The 25,550-nt window shown below is 45.9% G+C and overlaps 1 protein-coding gene across 1 annotated transcript in view; it reads left to right on the top strand.

Moving 5' to 3' along the window:
• LOC129829156 (1-phosphatidylinositol 4,5-bisphosphate phosphodiesterase delta-3-A-like) overlaps nt 1–22,142 on the top strand; it is a 37,390-nt gene extending 15,248 nt beyond the window's left edge. Inside the window, exons 2-15 of the mRNA XM_055890737.1 lie at nt 6,438–6,605; nt 13,469–13,697; nt 14,578–14,707; nt 15,564–15,789; nt 16,127–16,328; nt 16,444–16,588; nt 17,054–17,206; nt 17,891–18,022; nt 18,138–18,291; nt 18,527–18,643; nt 18,939–19,117; nt 19,345–19,480; nt 19,943–20,092; nt 20,186–22,142. Coding sequence (XP_055746712.1) covers nt 6,438–6,605; nt 13,469–13,697; nt 14,578–14,707; nt 15,564–15,789; nt 16,127–16,328; nt 16,444–16,588; nt 17,054–17,206; nt 17,891–18,022; nt 18,138–18,291; nt 18,527–18,643; nt 18,939–19,117; nt 19,345–19,480; nt 19,943–20,092; nt 20,186–20,334 — 2,270 coding nt within the window. The 3' untranslated portion in view covers nt 20,335–22,142. The remainder of the gene's footprint in view (nt 1–6,437; nt 6,606–13,468; nt 13,698–14,577; nt 14,708–15,563; nt 15,790–16,126; nt 16,329–16,443; nt 16,589–17,053; nt 17,207–17,890; nt 18,023–18,137; nt 18,292–18,526; nt 18,644–18,938; nt 19,118–19,344; nt 19,481–19,942; nt 20,093–20,185) is intronic.
• Nucleotides 22,143–25,550: the final 3,408 nt, after the last annotated feature.

The following is a 25,550-nucleotide window of genomic DNA, read 5'->3' as shown; positions in this document are numbered from 1 at the left end:
TGGCTGCACCGACTCCGTTACCGTCTCTTGAGTTAGCCATGTTTCCGTGAAGCAGAAAACGTTACAATCTCTGATGTCTCTCTGGAATGTTACCCTTGCTCGGATTTCATCAACCTTATTGTCAAGAGACTGGACATTGGCGAGTAGTATGCTAGGGAGTGGAGCGTGATGTGCCCGTCTCCGAAGCCTGACCAGGAGACCGCAACGTTTGCCCCTTTTACGGCGTCGCATAGGGTCGCCAGCTGGGATCAGATCCATTGTATTGGGTGGAAGGCAAAACACTGGATCCGTTTCGGGAAAGTCATATTTCTGGTTTGAACGATGGTGAGTTTACGTTGATCTTATATTCAGTAGTTCCTCCCGACTGTATGTAATGAAACCTAAGATTACCTGGGGTACCAATGTAAGGAATAACACGTAAAAAAACAAAATACTGCATATTTTCCAAGGAACGCGAAGCGAGGCGGCCATCTCGGTCGGCGCCGGAAGTAGATGTGTGAACAATCCCATGCCATGATTAGATAGTAAAAAAAACACACCAATTTCTTTAAACATCAAAGCTAATTTACCAACATTTCTGAAAATGGATATATGGGGGTTTGGAATAAAACTCTTCATATCTTTATAGGTGTGATCTCAGAAAATCAGTGCCTTAATGTCAACCCTCTCAGCCTAGTTGTCCCGTTCTTTGATGTGCTCTCCTCTCCTTATCAGGGTTCAATGTTTTCCTTGGCGTCTGTCCCAGTCTGTGTCTGAGAGCATTGTTTTGATTGAGTTCTATACTGCTGTTTTGACCTCAATTGGCTCATTTTTTACTTAGTATCAATACAACACCTATGTTTACAGCAGGTCCCATGGGACCAGTACTTAGTTCCACAGACAGACATGGAGAAAGATGAAGTCTCCTACATCAAATGTACTACATGTTGACTGATACATCCGACCATAATTCTATCCTCCTGATTCCTGCTTACAAGCAAAAACTAAAGCAGGAAGTACCAGTGACTCTCTCAGTATGGAAGTGGTCAGATTGCGCGGATGCTACACTACAGGACTGTTTTGCTAGCACAGACTGGAATATGTTCCGGGATTCATCCAATGGCATTGAGAAGTATACCACCTCAGTCATCGGCTTCATCAATAAGTGCATCGACGACGTCGTCCCCACAGTGAACGTACGCACATATCCCAACAAGAAGCAATGGATTACAGGCAACATCCGCAGTGAGCTAATGGCTAGAGCTGCCGCTTCCAAGGTGAGCAACACTAATCCGGACGCCTGTAAGAAATCCTGCTGTGCCCTCTGACTAACCATCAAACAAGCAAAGTGTCAATACAGGATTAAGATTGAATCCTACTACACCGGCTCTGACGGTTGTCGGTTGTGGCAAGGCTTGAAAACTATTATGGACTACAAAGGGAAACACAGACACGAGCTGCCCAGTGATGCGAGCCTATCAGACGAGCTAAATGCCTTTTATGCTCGCTTTGAGGCAAGAAACACTGAAGTATGCACGAGAGCACCAGCTGTTCTGGATGACTGTGTGATAATGCTCACAGTAGCAAATGTGAGCAAACCTTGTAACAGGTCAACATTTACAAAGCCGCAGGGGCCAGATGGATTACCAGGATGTGTAATCAAAGCATGCGCGGACCAACTGTCAAGTGTCTTCACTTACACATTCAACCTCTCCCTGACTGAGTCTAATACCTACATATTTCAAGCAGACCACCATAGTCCCTGTGCCCAAGGAAGCGAGGTAACCTGCCTAAATGATTACCGCCCCGTAACACTCACGTCGGTAGCCATGAAGTGCTTTGAAAGGCTGGTCATGGCTCACATCAACAGCATCCTCCAAGATACCCTAGACCCACTCCAATTCGCATACCGCCCTAATTCGCATACCGCCCTAACATTGCAATCTCAATAGCACTCCACACTGCCCTTTCCCACCTGGACAGAAGGAACACCTATGTGAGAATGCTGTTCATTGACTACAGCTCAGTGTTCAACACCATAGTGCCCACGAAGCTCATCACTAAGCCAAAAACCCTGGGACGAAACACCTCCCTCTGCAGCTGGATCATGGACATCCTGACGGGCTGCCCCTAGATGGTAAGGGTAGGCAACAACACGTCTGCCACGCTGATCCTCAACACTTGGGCCCCTCAGGGATATGTACTTAGTTCCCTCCTGTACTCCTTGTTCACCTACGACTGCGTGGCCAAACACAACTCCAACACCATCATTAAGTTTGCTGACGACACAACAGTGGTAGGCCTGATCATTGACAACGATGAGACGCCTATAGGGAGGAGGTCAGAGACTGGCAGTGTGGTGCCAGGACAACAACCTTTCCCTCAATGTGAGCAAGACAAAGGAGTTGATCATGGACTACAGGAAAAGGCAGGCCGAACAGGCCCCCATTAACATTGACAGGGCTGTAGTGAAGCGGATCGAGAGTTTCAAGTTCCTTGGTGTCCACATCACCAACGATCTATCATGGTCTAAACACACCAAGACAGTCGTGAAGAGGGCACGACAAAACCTTTTCCCCCTCAGGAGACTGAATAGAATTGACATGGGTCTCCAGATCCTCAAAAGGTTCGACAGCTGCACAATCGAGCGCATCCTGAACAGTTGCATCACCGCCTGGTATGGCAACTGCTCGGCATCTGACCACAGGGCACTACAGAGGGTAATGCGTACGGCCCAGTACATCACTGGGGCCAAGCTTCCTGCAATCCAGGACCTCTATAATAGGCGGTGTCGGAGGAAAGCCCATAATTGTCAGAGACTCCAGTCATCCAAGTCATAGACTGTTTTCTCTGCTACCGCACGGCAAGTGGTACCAGGGCGCCAAGTCTAGGACCAAAAGGCTCCTTAACAGCTTCTACCCCCAAGCCATAAGACTGCTGAACAATTAATCAAATGGCCACCAGACTATTACATTGACCTCCCGCTTTTGTTTTGTACGCTGCTGCTACTCGCTGTTTATTATCTATGCATAGTGACTTCACCCTTACCTACAAATAACCCTTATGTACAAATAACTCTAACCTGTACCCCCGCATACTGTCTCGGTACCTATACCCCCCGTATATAGCCTCGTTATTGTGTTACTTTTATTATTTTTTACTTTAGTTTATTTGGTAAATATTTTTCTTAACTCTTCTTGAACTTCACTGTTGGTTAAGGACTTGCGAGTAAGCATTTCACTGTAAGGTCTATACTTGTTGTATTCGGCGCATGTGACAAATTAAGCTTGATTTGATTTTGATGTTTATTACAAATGGATGAGCCCATGTTATAATTGGTTCTCTGTTTTACCCTGAGACACCTGGCTGTGTCTCGGGTTATTAGGTCTAACAATGCCCAGAAATCTCCCTATCTATTCTGTATCTTCACTTACTTTTTTCCTGTCTTGTTCCTCTCTCCAAGTCTCACTCCTCCATTTCCCAACCTTTTTATTTTGTCATTCACTTCTTCTGCTGTAGTAATTATCTCTTCTCTTTCCTTCCTTCGCTCTCTCTCTGTTCAGAACCCCCATCTTGTTGTGTGAATGGTTTCACATACCTTTTTTAGCGTTGCTAGCCAGCCAGGTTGTTATGCTGGCCCAAATGACAAAGTGTGTGTCAACAAAACTCTCCTTGGCTTGCTGTAGGAGCTGTGATGAACAGGGTACCCAACTCATGGGCCTCAAAGCCCCTTCTTTCTCCCCTCACACCCACATGTGCTTCATTACAGCAGTGTTACTGTATGGAGTTGTTACTGTATGGAGTTGTTACTGTATGGAGTTGTTACTGTATGGAGTTGTTACTGGAGTTGTTACTGTATGGAGTTGTTACTGTATGGAGTTGTTACTGTATGGAGTTGTTACTGGAGTTGTTACTGTATGGAGTTGTTACTGTATGGAGTTGTTACTGTATGGAGTTGTTACTGGAGTTGTTACTGTATGGAGTTGTTACTGTATGGAGTTGTTACTGTATGGAGTTGTTACTGTATGGAGTTGTTACTGTATGGAGTTGTTACTGTATGGAGTTGTTACTGTATGGAGTTGTTACTGTATGGAGTGCTTGATACTAAAACTCTCTCCTTCTTGGCTCGGTTGGCAGTGGGGGTATCCTGCATCCCTGAACATTTGCATATGAACCCATGTGCACAGATTTTTCATCTGTATTCCTGGATGGGGAGGTATGGGGGCGGGACAGGGAGAAAATAATGGGGTTGAGGTCAGTGAGGTGACAACAGTAGGTCCATGAATAATCATTTAACAGGCTCATAAGGGTTAGTGGTGTGAGGATGGGCAGAGCGAGAACACAACTCAGTTAGGACAGCTTAGCATGGTCACTGACCTGCTGTTAATAGGGTCCTTGTGCTCAATGCTCAGCCTGTGGGAATTCCTTGCATGTGGTAACAGCTTGGTGACTGACTGTGTCAAAAACACGGTTGTTATGGTGGAGGCTTGGGGTTGGGGAGGAGGAGGAGGGTTCTCTTTGTGTTTGACCAACGGCTTGGGAGAGAGAGAGAGAGAGACATGGCTGGGCTCAGTTTGTTCCCCCCTTTTCTACTTAGGGGAGAGGAGGGTTGGGGGGAGGGGAGTGGGTGAGAGCACTGAGCTGCTCATGGATACAGTCTCTCATAGCCCACGTCTGCGTTCCAAATGGCACCCTGTTCCCTATATAGTGCACAACTTTTGAGCAGGACCTAAATGCACCCTATTCCCTATAGTGCAGTACTTTTGGTACTACTATGGGCCCTGGACAAAATGTGTGCACTTTGTAGTGAATAGAGGCCAGCTCTGGAAGCCTGTGAAGAGCTCCGTCACAGACTGGCATGGTATTGGCAGTATGAAGAAGTCTGAAAGGGATTTTAGCTGATTCAAGAGAAATAATAGATGAGGGCATCCATGGCCACAGTTTTTGAAGTAAATCTTTGAGGATATAGAGAAGAGAGGAGGAAAGGGAGGGAGGGAGGGAGGGAGGGAGGGAGGGTGGGAGGATGGGAGAGTTTCTTTCAGAGCACTCCTTTGAAATCCTATTTTATAGGTGAAAACACAGTTGAACAGTGTACGAGGTCCAATTCACCTACTGCAGAGAGCCAAAGAGGCTTCCAACTGTCAGAAGGAGAAACAGAGAAAATACTATCTCTTTGTTTTCAGTAGTGTCTGGAATGCAGTTCCAAGTACACAATACCGTGTACACGTACAACATGACGGCGCATGTCTTGTTACAGCTCTGCCTATCTTTCCCTTCAATTTTCTATATTTGTCTGTTAACTCTGCTCTTAACATAGATGATAAAGCTGCTCAACATTTTTGATGTTGGTTTTTCTCTAAAAGGTCACTTGTGACCTGCACATCAGGGATAGCAGGCTGTATCTGTGAATCACATTAGTATTAAATAACCATTAGCGGAGATAGGTTTCCCTGGCTAGATGAGCTGCTGCAACTCCAGACTGACTGACTGACCGACTGGTTGTTTGTGACAAACTGTTTCTGCAGCTCTGTAAACCCCTCCCCCTTTCCGGGTTCTCTGTTGGACTGCCTCTGGCCTGTGGGGGAGATTCATCTTTGGAATATTGGCATTTGTTCCAAATCCTAGCATTCTACTTCTTCCTTTGTTGTGCAGCGTTCCAAGGTCCGGCTCGGCTTATACCGCATACCGCAACGAACCATGGGGAAATAAACAACATGTTCTAACTCGCATGTGGAAAAGTGTGTCTTCTCTCAAGTCCGTCGATTCCGTGGTGATTTCCTGCTTCAGTAACCTGAATGTCAACCTTGAAGCAGCGTTGTTCCTTTCAGGGGTTTGTATGTGAAACAAAGTCCTATGTTCAGGCCCTAGTTATGAGATCGTGGCCTGTGTTTGTGAGTCATGACGGCGGTGCTTCCAAAGGAAGATGACTGCTGTATGTAGAAAGGTGAGTGAGTCATCGCAGGAACGCCCACTGCTGCCAAGCCCTCAACATACAATACAACCACAGTAGAGATACTGGATTGTGCTTGACTGGTTTGTTAGCGTACTTGTTCTCTTTCATAAATAACTCCTAACCCTCCCTTTTCATCCTCACATGAGGAAACACCGAGTGTTTATGAGTCCCTATACAGTAAATTTACCGTCACAGTCATTTTACTGTAATAGCATGACGAGGGAAGGCCAAGAAGGAATATGGCTCATAGACTTCTACTGACATTTATGACAGTAGAGCAGACCGACTGAACTCTCAATGAACTGCCAGTGGAGCTTGGTGTGGATGGCCTACCATTGAATTAGACTAGAGTGAATGATATAAGGGTGTGTTCAACAATGACATGGTATCAGTGACATACTATATTACATCATACTGGAAAATTCACAGTGATACTGCATGTTACCAAAAAGGGTATGACAGTGTATTTGACCGTGACGTGTGTATGTTGTGTGTGTGTTTCCAGGGGTGCTGGATGATGAGAATGTCCGTGCGATGATGCATGGTTCCAACATGGTGAAGGTACGCTCCCAGAGGTGGCAGAAGAGCCGCAGCCTGCGTCTGCTGGAGGACGGGGTCACCGTGTGGTGTGAGTCCACCAAGAGCTCCCGCAAGGCCAAGGCACAACAGACCTGTGAGTATACAATGTGGGACGGAGGGGTGGAGGGAGGGGTCAGATGAGGAGAGGAAAGGGGAGGTATGGGGAGGGGGAGAGGAAAATAAAGGGGTGGGCGAGGAGAGAAAGGAGGCATAAGGAAGGAGAAAGGATAAGGGTGTGGATTAAGGGAAAGGGAGGGTAGAGGTTAGGTGTAGATTGAGTGAGCAGAAAAGAAGAGAGGAGTGGGGATGGGGAGTGGTCACGAGAGGGGGATGTTTTGGTCTTCTTGATTTTCAGGATCTGAGGCTTTCGCGATAGTTGGAAAGGAAGCTTAACCGACATCAGATTAGGAGAAGTAGCCTTGTACTAAGGGAAGACTATATACAGGAAAATAATCATGTATAAACAAACGAACAGGACTTCCACAAGCACACTCCCTGTTCTAGTCCATTCAACCCTCCTCTTAGACCTGATTCAGTAGACTAATTTAGCCAGCTCTTTGTCCTAAGCCGTTCAGGCTTTTCATGTTGACCAACAATAATGCCCTCTTGTTTACATTTGCCTTTAATTATTTAAAGGGATACTATGCTGTGAGCCAGGATTTAAGTCCGATGCTATAACCTGTGTAATTGTATGATACAGGTAACTGCCAAAATAATGGAACCACTTAAGTAAATGAGGGATACAAAGTATATTGAAAGCAGGTGCTTCCACACGGGTGTGGTTCCTGAGTTTATTAAGCAATTAACATCCCATCATGCTTAGGGTCATGTATATAAAGGCTCGGCATGCCATTATTTTGGCTACCATATCCCCGTAGGATGACAATGCTCCCATCTACAGGGCACGAGGTTCGATGAGCATGAAAACGTTATAAATCATATGCCACGGACACCACATCTCAACCCAATCGAACACTTATGGGGGATTCTGGAGCGGTGCCTGAGACAGCGTTTCCACCACCATCAACAAAACATCAACTGATTGAATTTCTCTTTTGAGGAATTGTGTTGTTATCCCTCCAATAGAGTTCCAGACACTTGTAGAATCTATGTCAAGGTGCATTGAAGCTGTTCTGGCTCGTGGTGGACCAACGCCCTATTAACACACTTTATGTTGGTGTTTCCTTTATTTTGGCAGTGTCACCTGTAGTAATGCATCCGTAAAGTACACACAGAATCTCCATACCTGCTGAAGGTTCACAGCGGTCAACCATTGTTACAAAAAGGTGTAAAAGGACACAAGCTGCATTAGAAACAGTGAACATAGACATATAGACTTGTTATCCGTTAGCCTCAACATACTGGTTTACCTCAGCACGCTAATCTTTTGCAGGCAATGAGCCAATCAGAAATGGAAGCAGGCACTCCATATTAGTGCTCTAATGATCACAACACTCTGTCAAACACACACACACACACAGTTTTGTATTGCTATCTTTCTGGGGACCAAAGAATTGATTTCCTTCCCAAATTCTATTTTCCATAACCCTAAATCTAACCCTAACCTTAACCTAACACCAACCTTAATCTAAACCCTAAGCCTAGCCTTAACCCCAACCCCCTAAACCTAACCATAAAACTATCCCTAACCCTAACTCCTAAACCTAACTGTAACCCTGACCCGATTCTAACCCTAATTGTAAACCTAACCCCTAAGCCTAAAATATATATTTTTTCCTAATGGGGACTGGCAAAATGTCGAATTTGCCTTGTTTTACTATCCTTGTGAGGACTTCTGGTACCACAAGGATAGTTCAACAAAAAAACACACACACACACACACGTTTGTTTTACTGTCCTTGTGGGGAACAAACAATTTATTCCCATTCAAAATCCTGTTTTCCTGAACACTTAACCCTAAACCTGTAAACCTAAATATAACCCTAACTCTTAAACCTAACCCATAACCCTAATTCTAAACCTAACCCATAACCCTAATTCTAACCCTAAACCTAACCCATAACCCTAATTCTAACCCTAAACCTAACCCATAACCCTAATTCTAAACCTAACCCATAACCCTAATTCTAACCCTAAACCTAACCCATAACCCTAATTCTAACCCTAAACCTAACCCATAACCCTAATTCTAACCCTAAACCTAACCCATAACCCTAATTCTAACCGTAACTCTAATTTGAACCCTTAACCTAACCCCTAAACCTAAAATAGCTTTTTTCCTTGTGGGGACCGGCAAAATGTCCCCAATTGTGCTAACTTTCCTTGTTTTGATATCCTTGTGAGTTATGGTCCCCACAAGAATAGTAAAGCCAAAAACACACACACACAAAGTTCAATGGTTTGAGGAAAAGGATAAGTGGGCAGCCGGTGAAGCGCTTAGAGTCGTCAGGCCTCCTAAACCAGTAGTAAATCTCAGTATAGTTTAATACATCTACACCTACAGTGTTTGCCTTTCAGATTGCTCTTGAAATATCCCTCCGGTAAATGAGAGGCCATGGCTCTGGCCCCTCTCCATGTTCTATAGGACAAATATAGGGCTGCTCTGCACTGCCCGTAGGAATCTGATGGCACAGGCTAATTATTGTTGTTGGCATGCATGACGAAGGATGTGTGTGCGCGTGTGTACACGCTTGTGTCAGATTATAGCCCTACCAAATGGGTAAACCTCTTTGACCTCCCAATTGCAGGGTTTGGCCGTGACTTAAAGAGTCTAAACATGTCTCTGACACACATCATTTTATGAATTAGTGCTGGCGGTCCTTAGAGCTTTGGAGTTGCCGAAGTCGATCAGATTTGTTTTCTTCTCATTTTTGAGTCATACTGTACAAACATATTATACTAGTGATCTAGATAACACACATGCAAACACACCCACCTACACACAGAGTGGAAACATCACAGACAAGTTTATGTCCACTCAATTCCAAAGTCCAGGTAACGATTACAAGGTTTAAAGAGCTGTTTTGTGACGGGTTATAAATGTCAAGGTCAGGGGAGTACATTCATCATGTCGACTCAGACAGCATACAGCCACATTGGTTCACTTCAAGTGGAACACAACACTTCCTTAGTACCTTCTAACACCCACTAGTCCGAGTCTGGTACCAGAAGATAGCACTGCTGCTAACCTAACACACTCTGGGCTGGGAGGCAAGCTGAGGGGCAACGGTTAAGAATGGCATAATGCTGATGGGAGGTTGTAATTGCATGACCTCCTTGTAACGCTCTCTTTGGCTCTACCTTCATCTCTCTCTCTTTCTATCTCTCGTTCGCTCTCTCTTTCTCCTCTTTCTCGTTCTCTCTCTTTCACTTGTTGCACAATCCACCCCCCCACTATGTCACTTCAGCAAGGACTATTCCTCGGTCATGAAATTCAGATTATGTCCCCAGTTCTCGCCCATCGCTGTCCTCTCGGGGACCCAGGAAGCACCCGCTGCTGTGGGGAATGGATAAGGCCAGATCCATGTGTTTAGAGAGTTGGGCCAATGCGGTTTCTGCATTATGATGCATTTACATGACACTTCAACATTCAATGGCAGCCATGTTAGCTCCCCATTAACATCACATGGGGAATATGTAAACAATGCTATGTAACTGAATGTCTAGAATTCGAGCAATATTCAACATTCAAAAGGTTGTCCCAACTCTCTAAATGTACAGCGCCTTCAGGAAGTATTCAGATCCCTTGACTTGTTCCACATGTTGCTACGTTACGCACAATTCCCCATAATGACAAAGCAAAAACAGGTTTTGAGACATGTTTGCAAATGTATTAACATTTTTAAACAGAAATACCTTATTTACATAAGAGACTTGAAATTGAACTCGGGTGCATCCTGTTTCCATTGATCATCCTTGAGATGTTTCTGCAACTTGATTGGAACCCAACTGTGGTAAAATCAAATGATTGGACATGATTTGGAAAGGCAATCTGGGTAAAAGGGCCTTGACCAAGAACCCGTCACTCTGACAGAGCTCCAGAGTTCCTCTGTGGAGATGGGAGAACCTTCCAGGACAACCATCTCTGCAGCACTCCACCAATCAGGCCTTTATGGTATAGTGGCCAGATGGAAGGCATTCCTCAGTAAAAGGCACACGAAAGCCCGCTTGGAGTTAAAGGCACCTAAAGACTATCAGACCATGAAAAACAAGATTCTCTGGTGTGATGAAACCAAGATTGAACTCTTTGGCCTGAATGCCAAGCATCATGTCTAGACGAAACCTGCCACCATCCCTACGGTGAAGCATGGTAGTGGCAGCATCATGCTGTGGGGGTGTTTTTCAGAAGCAGGGACTGGGAGACTAGTCAGGATTGAGGCAAAGATGAACGGAGCAAAGTACAGAGAGATCCTTGATGAAAAGCTGCTCCAGAGCGCCACTGAAGGATGTGTTTAGGGTTAGGGGTTCTCTCTTTTTTCTGGAGAGACCTGAAAATAGCTGTGCAGCAACGCTCCCCATCCAACCTGACAGAGCTCGAGAGGATCTGCAGAGAAGAATGGGACAAACTCCCCAAATACAGGTGTGCCAAGCTTGCAGCGTAATACCCAAGAAGACTCGAGGCTGTAATCGCTGCCAAAGGTGCTTCAACAAAGTATGGAGTAAAAGGTCTGAGTTCTTATGTAAATGTGATATTTTGAAAGGTTTATAAAAACCTGTTCTTGCTTTGTTATGATAGGGTATTGTGTGTAGATTGATGGGGGGGGAAAACAATTTAATCAATTTTATAATAAGGCTGTAACCTAACAGAATTTGGAAAAAGTCAAGGTGTCTGAATACTTTCTGAAGACACTGTATGTCTCTGGATAAGGCCTCGTGTACAGTAGGATGAGGCCAGGTGGCTGATGTGGGGGGTCAGGGGTTGTGACGTCGTCTTCCCCCAATCAGGCCACAGTTAGAGCCGGTGTTGCGTTATCACTTCAGTCAGAACATCGACAGGCCACAGGACAAAGGCAGGCTGACCACTTCAGCAGACAGCTACTGATCACACAAAAGCGGCTGTGTCGACGGACGTATGCATGCTCATTAACACACACATGCATGCAGACACGTGCACACACACACACACACACATGCATGCAGACACGTGTACACACACACACACACACACACACACACACACACACACACACACACACACACACACACACACACACACACACACACACACACACACACACACACATGCTGACTACAGGTGGTCTCAAGGGCCTTTTGGGTCTGGCACCTGCAGCTCAGCATGATCCCCTCTGTTCAGATGGGCTTTAGAGAATATGCACCGCACTTAACACTGGCAGTGCCAGTCTCTCTCTCACACACACACCACAGTTCCCCCTACTCTCCGCATTGAAATGTCACCCTTGTGATGGGGCAGGAATTTATCAGCGATTTTGAGGAGGTGGAGAGGCGGGGGCTGTTCAGCAGAAAGAGGCAGTTGTCTAGTGGCTGCCCCTGGCCCCTGGCTCTGGCACAGTCAGCCCTGTGGCTGAGCCATCGTTGGTCTGTGTGTCACTATTTGCCTGGAAAGCTGATCCCAGTGTAGAAAGGCATTGCTAATTGTACTTAAATCAACTGACTGATTTGAAAGCTACTCCACCAACCCAACCACAATTCCAGCTATTAAATTAATGAAGGGATATGGGGTTAGTCTTATGTTTGAAACCTTCATCGGGCTTTATTCTGGATGTGGTGCATGGAGGGTAATGGGGTAGTAGGCTGGTGTTGTGTTGCTTGTTGTGTTGCAGCCATCACGTGTAAAGCCCTGCCCACTCCCACAGATATTACTGTTATAAATAAGAGCTGAAATACATGCTAATCTCTCTAAAAGTCAATGAGAGCTGAAATACATGTTAAACTCTCTGAAAATCAGGCTCTGTCGCAGCCGGCCGCGACCGGGAGGTCCGTGGGGCGACGCACAATTGGCATAGCGTCGTCCGGGTTAGGGAGGGTTTGGCCGGTAGGGATATCCTTGTCTCATCGCGCTCCAGCGACTCCTGTGGCGGGCCGGGCACAGTGCTCGCTAACCAAGGGGGCCAGGTACACGGTGTTTCCTCCGACACATTGGTACGGCTGGCTTCCGGGTTGGAGGCGCGCTGTGTTAAGAAGCAGTGCGGCTTGGTTGGGTTGTGCTTGGGAGGACGCATGGCTTTCAACCTTCGTCTCTCCTGAGCCCGTTCGGGAGTTGTAGCGATGAGACACGATAGTAATTACTAGCGATTGGATACCACGAACATTGGGGAGAAAATGGGATAAAATTAAAAATTAAAATAAAAAAAATAAAATAAAAAAATAAATACATGATAATCTCTCTAAAAGTCAGAGAGCTGAAATACATGATAATCTCTCTAGAAATCAATGGGAGCTGAAAAACATGCTAAACTAGCGGAAAATCAATGAGAGTTGAAATACATGATAATCTCTCTAAAAGTCAATGAGAGCTGAAATACATGATAAACTCTCTAAAAGTCAATGAGACAGCGTCCTTCTTTCTTCCTTTATCTCTTTACACACACAAACACGTCATGGCATTGGGCCAAAGGTCCTGCCTACACTTGAGTGTCAGTTTGACTGCTGTGCCCTGAGTGTCGTGGAGTTGCTGGTTAAATGTGGATCTTGTCATGCAGGTGAATGTAGGCCTGAGTCGTAAACATATCCTGCAGCCGCAGCTGACGCAGGTCTGTGTCTGTACAGGTCGTAATATTTAAGAGCCAAATCAGGACCCCAGCACCGAGATGCCATGTCACACTGCTACGTGAGAGTTACCACACTCCCCCTGAAGTTCACGACCTTTCAGCTCCGAGCCTCCCTCCAAGTTCCACGTGTTTTGCTGCCCTGTTTGTAATTCTGTTTATTCGTACACCCAGATTAATGCAATCCCCCTCTCTGCTTCTCCCACCGTCTCCTTTCCCACCTCCCCTCCCCCACCTCTCCCTGTGCCAGTCTCAGTGACAGAGGTGGAGTGTGTGCGTGAGGGCTGCCAGTCCGAGGCTCTGCGGAGGCTATCCGGGTCGGTACCAGAGAATCAGTGCTTCACGGTGGTGTTCAGAGGAGCCAGGAAGAGTCTGGACCTCCTCTGCGCCTGTGAGGAGGAGGCGAGGCGCTGGGTCCGAGGGATACGCACGCTGAAGGAGTGCGTGGCCAACATGACCCAGAAGGATAAACTGGACCAATATCCTTTACCCCCCGTGGGCCTTTGTTGCGCTGTGCCAGGCTGCCAGCCTTCGACCCAAAGTAAATATAGTGCGGGCTGGGCAGCCAAGATCGCTACGGTGACTGACTCTGAACATAACACTGTCACATGCACCATCCCGCATCCACAGCATACCTAAGATGTGCAGCAATGGCCCAGCCAAAAAAAGCACCGTCTAAATATAGTCTGAATCTTCTGTCAAACGGGATCCCTGGTATAGCTGCTGGGTTGTTAGCGACACGTGGGTACGACAGACACGCTTGTGTAAAACGCAAAGCCAGATCTTGAGAACAGATAGAGCAGTAGGGGCTCTGGGACATGTCCAGGCTAGTGTGGTGTGGTTTTACACTGGCAGGTCCCAGCAGTGTTTGCAGTAGATTGATAAAGACCATCTTTGCAAAAGCTCCTATTGTTGTGTGTGTCCTGGAAGAGGGAGGTGTCATATAGGCTCCTTTCTCTACGTCAGCCCTGTGTTCTATTCCACTAGAGGCCTTGGGGGAGGCTTTTAGTATTTTGACTTCAGACGGTTGTTGGCACAACAGGACATGTGTGTCTACAACCAACACACATCTGAATCATAGGCTGGGGGTGTATTCCATTTCAATTCTTGGTAGTTGAATTAGACACTGATCCTCCTCGGAACGGTTACACAATTGATTGCTGTAAATTAAGAAATGATGCGTTTGACCCTTTACCCATAGTTGGATGTGGGCTGTAATGTGCCTATATGCATGTGCATTAACTCTGCCTGTATGTATAGATGTGTTTTGTGTATATACCATCGAATGTACTTTTAAGGATGTGTTTAGGGTCAGAGGTTGGGTATGCTCCCCTGGTTTCTCTCCTTAACCCCCCACACCTGGATCCGTGGCTACCTGAGACGGGCTGATGAGAACGACGATGGGAAGATGAGTTACGACGAGGTCAAACGGCTGCTGCAGATGATCAACATAGACCTGAATGAGCAGTATGCGCGCTCGCTATTCAAGGTGAGCACATTCTGTATGTATGTGCAGCATTTAGTATGCTTGTACGTTAATGTGTGTAGACCTTGACTGCATGGGTGTGTGCATGTGCGTATGTGTGTGAGCGAGATGTTGTTGTTGGTTGAGGGCCATTGTTTACCCAGTGTGCTGTTTGGGGCTGCGTTTCTCTCCCAGCCTGGAGTCTGTGTTCAATTACCAACCCAGTGGCAAGCCAACCAGGGGGCCCCTCGCTCTCTTTCTCACTCTCTCACTCACACACTCATTCTCTCTCTCTCTCCCGCCCTCTTCTCTCTACTGCTGTCTTTCTGTCTCCCCTGAAGGTCTTGTCCTCCCCCATCGCCCTCTTCCTCCATCTTCCTCCTCTCCTTTCTCCCCATCCCCTTCTCAAATGATCAGGCAGCCAGTCATTTCTCCATAGTTGAGAATTACTGCTAGCTAAGTCTCTCAGCTCCCCTCTCCGTTAATGTCTAGTTGTTTTCCTGCTCCTTCCTTCACCATGTGATTCCTTCTCCAACCCTGCCCAGCCCTCTCCTCGGAGACTGAATATCAAACCAACTGCAGTGCAGTAATGTGTGGAGTGTATGTTTGTCTATATGGTATGAATTATAGGAGTGGACGGGGTTGCTGGGCATTTGATAATATAAACACGGCTCACCTATAAGAATTGAAGATATTAACTTTGATCTAGCCCTCTGTTTTTAGGGAACCGCTTTGAAAATGTGTGGAGGGGTTGTGCATGTGAGTGTTTTTAATCAGATCAGCCCTAACCAAGGTCTCTCCTGTCTCCCTCCCTCCCTCCCTCTCCGTCTGTCTGTCCCTCCTTCTCCTCTATTCGTCCATCCGTCCGTCCCTCTCTCAGAAAGCTGACCGGTCGTGTGACGGCCGTCTGGACCACGTAGAGATCGAGGAGTTCTGCAGGGAGCTGATGAGGCGGCCAGAGCTGGACGCGGTGTTCAGACACTTCTCTGGTAACGGCTGTGTTCTGTCCACCGCTGAGCTGAGAGACTTCCTGGGAGAACAGGGGGAGGACGCATCACTAAGCCACGCTCAGAGCCTCATCCGCACCTACGAGCTCAACGACTGGGGTAGGCCGAATAAACACGGAACATTGTAGCCTTGGATTTTTCTGACCTTACATTTCACATTTTATTCATTTAGCAGACACTCTTATCCAGAGCAACTAATCCAGAGTGCATACATTTTCATATCTTTTTATACTACATTCCATATATTCACTGTGCTTTTATTTATCTGAATGTTTAATGCATTTATATTTTACATGATTTAATTGCTGCAAATTCAGGGCCAGTTGCGCATCTGACTTTATTTTCCCACAATCATATGAGCATGTCTATACCCGTCTCTTCCTGTTCATAACCCTGATAAAAGGTCGATGATTTGATGTGCCCCTCTTCCCTGCAGCCCAGAAGAACCAGTTCATGACCCAGAATGGTTTCACCGTGTACATGCTGTCCCTGGAGAACGATGTGTTTAACCCCGACCACGCCAGGGTGCACCAGGACATGACCAGACCTCTGGCCCACTACTTCATCTCATCCTCACACAACACCTACCTCACCAAGGACCAGGTCACCAGCGCCAGCAGCGCCGAGCCATACATCAGGTATTGAATACACACACATGCGCACACACAAACATACATATGCATGCGCATAGACACAAAACACATAAACACACATGCACACACACACACTAAGAATATGTACTGTGTGATCCAGAGCTCTGAACCAGGGCTGTCGCTGTGTGGAGCTGGATTGTTGGGACGGGGACAAAGGAGAGCCTGTCATCTACCATGGACACACCCTCACCTCTAAGGTGCCCTTCAAAGAGGTAATCGAGACCATCGTCCAGTATGCCTTCAAGGTGAGCAATTTATTTAAAAAAATTACAACAACAAAATAAATACAACATAAAGTGAGCACACCTGGCCTGTGAGAGCCTGTTAGTGGGTTCAGAGGGATGATGGACAGATGGTTGTGTGGTTTATAGGGAGGCCAAATGTTTCACCTTAACCATCATGGCCATATGTCTTCCATGTGTGATTCTTTATGGAAAGCAAAGGATTCCTCATCTCAACAAAATAGAGTTAACAAGTAAATGGCAGCAAACAGCTGAAAACAAATCTAGACGGTTGACTGTCTGCCTCTGCCAACATGCAGTTCAAGATCCAGTCATAGTCTTGGCTCAGAGTCTAATAAGACTGTCCAACAGCTTCTTGGCCTCAGTGTAGTCCAGAATAAACCCTGGCTTATTACCTAATGAGCTTATGGTTTCTCTTACATTTTAATGAGTGGCCTCTTATGAACCAACCCTTGTTTTTTCCTTTAGGCCTCCCCGTACCCCCTGATCCTGTCCCTTGAGAACCACTGTACGGTGGAGCAGCAGACGGTCATGGCCAGACACCTGCGCACCATCCTGGGCAAGAGGCTGCTCACCAAGCCCCTCAACGACCAGACTCTGAAGGACCTGCCCTCTCCTGAGGTACGACACACACCCCTGTCCCCAGCTCTCTACTCACCCCTGTCCCCGGCTCTCTACTCACCCCTGTCCCCGGCTCTCTACTCACCCCTGTCCCCGGCTCTCTACTCACCCCTGTCCCCGGCTCTCTACTCACCCCTGTCCCCGGCTCTCTACTCACCCCTGTCCCCGGCTCTCTACTCACCCCTGTCCCCGGCTCTCTACTCACCCCTGTCCCCGGCTCTCTACTCACCCCTGTCCCCGGCTCTCTACTCACGCCTGTCCCCGGCTCTCTACTCACGCCTGTCCCCGGCTCTCTACTCACGCCTGTCCCCGGCTCTCTACTCACGCCTGTCCCCGGCTCTCTACTCACCCCTGTCCCCGGCTCTCTACTCACCCCTGTCCCCGGCTCTCTACTCACCCCTGTCCCCGGCTCTCTACTCACCCCTGTTCCCGGCTCTCTACTCACCCCTGTTCCCGGCTCTCTACTCACCCCTGTCCCCGGCTCTCTACTCATGCCTGTCCCCAGCTCTCTAGGACCCACACCCCTATCCCCAGCTCTCTACTCACCCCTGTCCCCTTCTGCCTAAGAAACCTGTTGTCTTTTTCTACTCTCTCTCCCATCCCTCGCATGTTTATGGAGCGATTGTGGAATACTAACAGGAATATTTAATTATGTTTTGAAGCATCTCTGTCTTCCCTCTGCAGGAGCTTAGGGGTCGTATCCTGGTGAAGGGGAAGAAGGATGTTCATCACCTGAACCAGCTGGGGAAAACCAGCAGCTTTGATACCAGCTCGGACGACGAGGCATCAATCAGAAACAAAAAGGACCCTGCCAAGGTGCTACACATTTACCTTCCATGTGACTGAGACGGCACTGTAAGTCTACAGAAATTGATCAGGAACATACAATATATCAAGCTTTTCTCATGTGCACTCTGTGTTTCTGGCTCAGGCGGTCTCATCTAAGCTGAGCCCAGAGCTGTCTGAACTGGTGGTGTACTGTCGAAGTGTCCCCTTCCACGGGTTCCAACACTCTGCCCAGAAACCACCCGATGAGATGTCATCCTTCAATGAGAATGACGCCCTCAAACACATCAAGGACACAGGCAAGGGGCCTAGGAAGACATAACTCGAACAGAACAGTTTTCTGTGAATCAGTTCCTGATTAGACCCTATAATGACTCATAGTTCTTACTGGCACTGTAGCTGTAGAGAAAGTCCTTGTATACATGGGTGCATTTGTGCATCATGTTGTCGTGCATATTTGTGTGTGTCTGTCTTTTTATTTGCGTTTGAGGTATTGTAATGGATCTCTTACCCTGTCCTCTCATCACCTTCCAGGAAAGCTGTTTGTCAGACACAACAGCAGGCAGCTGAGCCGGATCTACCCCTCCGGGCAGCGCCTCCAATCCTCCAACTACGACCCCCAGGATATGTGGAACGGCGGCTGCTCGATGGGTCAGCACTCTGGGCTGGAGGGGGGGTGGGATGGAGGAGGGAGTTGGTACAGGTGGCTCATTTATTTAACATTATCTAGCTTGGAAGTCCCTGGAGATAGAAAGCTATTTTACATTGGGCCTCCTATTGCAAATGTTTGGTATTTGCCTCCTATTCCTCACTTCGCTTGTCATAATAACTAACCTCACACTCTGCTGCCTGGTAAAGTGTGTGCTGTTGTTCATGTGTTGCGGTAAGTTGTTGTCTCTTTTCACACCCCTGTCTGTCCTCCCTCTCTCCCTCTTTCTCTCTGCAGTGGCTCTGAACTTCCAGACACCAGGGGAGCAGATGGATCTGAACCAGGGCCGCTTCCTGCCTAACGGCCGCTGTGGATACGTCCTCAAGCCCAGCTTCCTGTGCAGCCCCAGCTCCAACTTCAACCCAGAGATCACAGGAGGTGGGCCAGGACACGTCCCCACACAGCTCACCATACGGGTGAGAAACCTGCTGGGAATCAGATTCTGTTGTGGTGGTTTACATGTGGTAACTAACTGCCTTGTTGGAAGAGTAGGGCACATTTTAGTTAGCAGTGTTATGGAAGCAGACCAAGGTAGTAAATTACTTCACCTTATTAGTAATTTTGGAAAACCATTTGAATAATTTTCATATTAGAATTTTATATACAAAGGCACAAAAAGTCATTGGGGTGATTTTGTGTTCAGATAATATCAGCACAGCAGCTCCCTAAGATCAACACAGACAAGCCCAACTCCATTGTGGACCCGCAGGTGTGGGTGGAAATTCACGGGGTGGCCATTGATAATTCCAGAGACAAAACCCACCGAATCGACAACAATGGTAACCTTCCACTCATCTATCTATTGCACATCTATTATACTCCCATTAACAAAATGGATCACACGGGTTGTATACACCCTTGAGTTCACATATTAACCATATTAAAAATAGAATTAGAAGAACATAATAGTACTAGGAACACTTGACGTTTTACCATGAAATAACATAAGTATTCCAGGGCACCTGTATGACTCCCACCACCCATGGCACTATTCCACACAGAGAATTGATCAGGAACGTTATTCCGTACTCCCATATTTATTTTTACCATAATGATAATCAAACATGATAGATACCCCAGCTACTCCATTATCTTTGCTCAGTACAGGTTTTATGAGACATGTGAGCACCAGAAAATGATACTTCTCGTGTAGAGTGCCATTATCCTGGTCTGTGGAGTAGTTTCAGGCTGTGAATGGTGTTGGGTGACAGTGTCTGACAGCTCTCCTATGCCCCCTGCAGGTTTTAACCCACGCTGGGACAGCACTTTGAGCTTCCAGCTACAGGTCCCTGAGCTGGCCCTGGTACGCTTTTTAGTGGAAGACCATGACCACAAAGCCAAGAACGACTTTGTGGGCCAGTACACCTTGCCCTTCACCAGCCTCCGTACAGGTACTAGGATACTGTCTCTGTATTGTAGGGGTGTTTGTGTAGCTAGTGTGTCTGTGAGGTGACACTGACACCAGTGGGTCTATTTTTCTCTAGGTTACCGCCATGTTCACTTGCTGAAGGCAGATGGCTCCAGCCTCTCTCCATCTACCCTTTTCATCCATGTCAAGGTGTCCGATAAGGGGGTCCACATCAAGACTGTGTCCGAGCGCATGGCCTTGGCTAAGAGCAAGGGCAAAGCATGACCCATATCTACCTGAACTAGTGCCACACTTATCTGATAAGCGCCATGCTTATCTTTTGGGGGGGAAAGTCTCCCTAATTGGGATGGAAAGGACAAGCTGCTGCCTACCTATGTCCCAGTGCTCTTTTCATACACCCAATTTAGAATTGGCAGGACATATAAGGCTCCCTGGCCACAGAGAGGAAGACATCATTCCTTCTCAGTCAAACCTGGATGGGAGTCTTGCCTGTTGATGAATAGTGTTGGCTGGGAGAGAAACTCACTGGCATGTTGCTGTTGTGAGAGTATTCTGTACTCTGTCGTCAGTGCATTGAGTGTTCGTGTCTGTTTCCATAGAGACATGACTTTGGCGCTGACCTGTTTTACACCAGAACTCTACCTGGCAGCCGTCTGCCTACTATGAAGCCAATATAGAGTTGTTTTTTTTAAATTCAAAGCCAGGTTTGTGTCCTGGAGTCCCTGAAGCAGATCTTGAAGATGTTTCCCAACATTTTTTACATATTTAAAGTTAAGCAATATTTAACTTTTTTGCTACTTTTAGCTGATGTGTGGAGAGCGTTCTGGCACAAAAATGGTCACCGGGCATCACCCAGGTGGGTGCCGCACATTGATGGTGGATGAGGTGAGTTTCCCCCTACTATGTAAAGCTCTCGGAGTACCTCAGTTGGTAGAAAAGCACTATATATATCCAATGAATTATTAAAACCTTTTTTACTATTACAGAATATTATGGTTGAAACTTATAGAAGCGTTTTATCAGGGCAAGACTTGTAGTTGTGCTCATTTTTCCAGGACAACGATAGTGTTTATTGACTCAATTTTATCTGTAAATGAAGTCTAGTTGTTGTGGTATTGGTCTGTCACACTTGTCATGACACAGTCCAAAATACTGAATGAATGCCTTAACCTTAGTGACAGAATTAATACATTTCAACTCTTAATGTTTTTGTAATGTATTTGCAACAAATTGTGTTTGTTGCAAATGATGAAACACACTTCTTTCTGTGTGAAATTGCTGATGGAAGTTTTTAGGTTATATTTAACATTGTTGTAAAATGTTATATTCTAATGTAGTTACAGTATTCTAATTCTCTCAGTAAAATGAATTCATTTGCATACTGTATGTACTGTCTCTGACACTAACTTCCTTTTGCCAAATAAAAACAGCATCAAAGTCACAGAGGGTCAAATCGAGACTAATGCAATTGACCATGATTATGTTGAATACATATAATTGAAGTATTAGCTCTCATGAATTTCCAAGGTCAGTTTTCATTTCAAAGCAGTAATCCATAATGCACTAGTAGAATGTATTGTTACTTGACATTATTATTTGTATTCTTTCTTCTGGTCATTTAAATTCAAAGTCACTTTAATTTTGAAAACCGGCAAATGGTTTTGACAGTTTGAAATGCCTTTATTTGCCTTATTTCAATGGAAACGGCTGTTAGTATTCTTTCTTGCAGTTGCTAAGACAGTATATACTTACCTGTTTACCTTAGTGTCTCTTTCATTGTGTACTTTGTTGTGACTTATTTCTGTGGGCATCAGATTCATATGGGTCTCCCAGTCTATTTGAAATCTGAAAGGTCTCCCAGTCTCTATTTAACAACAAAAAGCACTTGAATCCAAACTTTGAAGATGGTGTTTCTTTATAGTACTATAGAAACTAATCATTTCCCTGAGCTTCAGGAGCAATATTCTCATTGACATTAGTATAGTAAGTGACATGAGTACAGTATTTCTTTGTCTGCGTGAAAGCCAAGAGAAGCATGTTTAGTTTTTATTAAAAAAAGTATTTTAACCCCATTGTGCCCTTCTGTATTTTCAAATTTGGCATACTATTTCAATGTTTTTGTGCTTGAATGGTGTTTGTGTGAGAAAAGTGATTTATTTTTGAGGGAAGTGAAGTAGGAGATAGTATGCACAACATACTGACACACAACACACAGAGCCTCCTTCTGCCATATAAATCGTATAAATGTCTAGTCAGTCTGTAGTGCTGGATTCCTTGGAGAACATCAAACTATCACAACTAATTTAATATCAGTGTAGATGATTAAAGCCCCATTTGTCATTTTTACTTGTTTCACCTATCCAGATGTTGTAAAGATGTATGAGTAATGTGAAATCAAAAGACAGAAATCAGTGCATCATACAGTGGATGAAAAAGTACCCAATTGTCAAACTTCAGTAAGGGTATAGATAGATACCTTAGTAGAAAGTTACTAAAGTGAAAGTCACCCAGTAAAATACTACTTGAGTTAGTTTAAAAGTATTTGGTTTTAAATATATTTAAGTATCAAAGGTAAATGTAATAGCAAAAATATGCTTAAGTATCCAAAGTAAAAGTATAAATCATTTCAAATTCCTTAAGCAGGCGGCACCATTTTCTTGTTTTTAAAATGTACGGATAGCTAGGGCACACTCCAACACTCAGACATTATTTACAAAAGATGCATTTGTGTTTAGTGAGTCAACCAGAACATAGGCAGTAGGAATGACCATGTGTTCTCTTGATAAGTTTGTGAATTTCACAATTTTCCTGTTCTGCTAAGCATTCAAAATGTAACGAGTACTTTGGGTTGTCAGTGAAAATGTATTGAGTAAAAAGTACAATATTTCTTGAGGAATGTAGTGAAGTAAAAGTTGTCAAAAATATAAGTGGTAAAGTACAGATAGTAAAGGCCAGTGACACAAGCTAGCAGACGAGCTGAACTACTTCTATGCTCGCTTCGAGGCAATAACACTGAAACATGTATGAGAGTACGAGCTGTTTCCGAACAATAGTGTGATCACGCTCTCCGCAGCTGATGTGAGTAAGACCTTTAAACAGGTCAGCATTCACAAGGCCGCAGGGCCAGACGGATTACCAGGACGGGTACTGCGAGCATGCGCTGACCAACTGGCAAGTGTCTTCACTGACATTTTCAACCTCTCCCCGTCCGAGTCTGTAATACCAACATGTTGAAAGCAGACCACCATAGTCCCTGTGCCCAAGAACACTAAGGTAACCTGCCTAAATGACTACCGACCCGTAGCACTCACATCTATAGCCATGCAGTGCTTTGAAAGGCACATCAACACCATTATCCCAGAAACCTTAGACCCACTCCAAATTGCATACCGCCCTAACAGATCCACAGATGATGCAATCTTTATTGCACTCAACACTGCCCTTTCCCACCTGGACAAAAGGAACACCTATGTGAGAATGCTATTCACTACTACAGCTCAGCGTTCAACACCATAGTGTCCTCAAAGCTCATCAATAAGCTAAGGACCCTGGGACTAAACACCTCTCTCTGCAACTGGATCCTGGACTTCCTGACGGACCGCCCCCAGGTGGTAAGGATAGGTAACACATCCGCCACGTTGATCCTCAACACAGGGGCCCCTCAGAGGTGCGTGCTCAGTCCGCTCCTGTACTCTCTGTTCACTCATGACTGCATGGCCAAGCACGACTCCAACACTATTATTAAGTTTGCAGATGACAGGACAGTGGTAGGCCTGATCACCGACAACGATGAGACAGCCTATAGGGAGGAGGTCAGAGACCTGGCCGTGTGGTGCCAGGACAACAACCTCTCTCTCTCAACGTGATCAAGAAAAATGAGGTGATTGTGGACTACAGGAAAAGGAGGACAGAGCACACACCCATTCTCATCGACGGGGCTGTAGCAGAGCAGGTTGAGATCTTCAAGTTCCTTGGTGTCCACATCACCAACAAACTAACATGGTCCAAGCACACCAAGACAGTCATGAATAGGGCACAACAAAACCTATTCCCCCTCAGGAGACTGAAAAGATTTGGCACGGGACCTCAGATCCTGAAAAGGTTCTACAGCTGCACCATCGAGAGCATCCTGACTGGTTGCATCACTGCCTGGTATAGCAGCTTCTCGGCCTCCGACTGCAGGGCACTACAAAGGGTAGTGCGTACGGCCCAGTACATCACTGGGGCCAAGCTTCCTGCCATCCAGGACCTCTATATCAGGCGGTGTCAGAGGAAGGCTCTAAAAATGGTCAAACACATCAACCACCCTAGTCATAGACTGTTCTCTCTGCTACCGCATGGCAAGCGGTACCTGAGCGCCAAGTCTAGGTCCAAGAGGCTTCTAAACAGCTTCTACCCCCAAGCCATAAGACTCCTGAACATCTAATCAAATGGCTACAAAGACTATTTGCATTGCCCCCCCTCTTTTACGCCGCTGCTACTCTCTGTTATTATCTATGCATAGTCACTTTAATAACTCTACCTACATGTACATATTACCTCAATTACCTCGACTAACTGGTGCCCCCGCACATTGACTCTGTACCGGTACACCCTGTATATAGCCTCGCTATTGTTATTTTACTGCTGCTCTTTAACTACTTGTTACTTTTATTTTTTATTCGTATTTTTAAACTGCATTGTTGGTTAGGGGCTTGTAAGTAAGCATTTCACTGTTGTATTCGGCGCATGTGACTAATATAATTTGATTTGATTTTGATTTGAGATACCCCAGAACTCTTCTTAAGTAATCAATCAAAATCAAATCAAGTTTATTTTATATAGCCCTTCGTACATCAGCTAATATCTCGAAGTGCTGTACAGAAACCCAGCCTAAAACCCCAAACAGCAAGCAATGCAGGTGTAGAAGCACGGCGGCTAGGAAAAACTCCCTAGAAAGGCCAAAACCTAGGAAGAAACCTAGAGAGGAACCAGGCTATGAGTGGTGGCCAGTCCTCTTCTGGCTGTGCCGGTTGGAGATAATAACAGAACATGGCCAAGATGTTCAAATGTTCATAAATGACCAGCATGGTCAAATAATAATCAGGAGTAAATGTCAGTGGCTTTTCATTGCCGATCATTAAGAGTATCTCTACCGCTCCTGCGGTCTCTAGAGAGTTGAAAACAGCAGGTCTGGGACAGGTAGCACGTCCGGTGGACAGGTCAGGGTTCCATAGCCACAGGCAGAACAGTTGAAACTGGAACAGCAGCAAGGCCAGGTGGACTGGGGACAGCAAGGAGTCATCATGCCCGGTAGTCCTGACGCATGGTCCTAGGGCTCAGGTCCTCCGAGAGAGAGAAAGAAAGAGAGAAGGAGAGAATTAGAGAGAGCATACTTAAATTCACACAGGACACCGTATAAGACAGGAGAAGTACTCCAGATCTAACCAACTGACCCTAGCCCCCCGACACAAACTACTGCAGCATAAATACTGGAGGCT

This window comes from Salvelinus fontinalis, chromosome 2, assembly GCF_029448725.1.
Source record: "Salvelinus fontinalis isolate EN_2023a chromosome 2, ASM2944872v1, whole genome shotgun sequence".
Taxonomy (NCBI): Eukaryota; Metazoa; Chordata; class Actinopteri; order Salmoniformes; family Salmonidae; genus Salvelinus; species Salvelinus fontinalis.
This window is presented reverse-complemented; position numbering and strand designations above follow the sequence as displayed.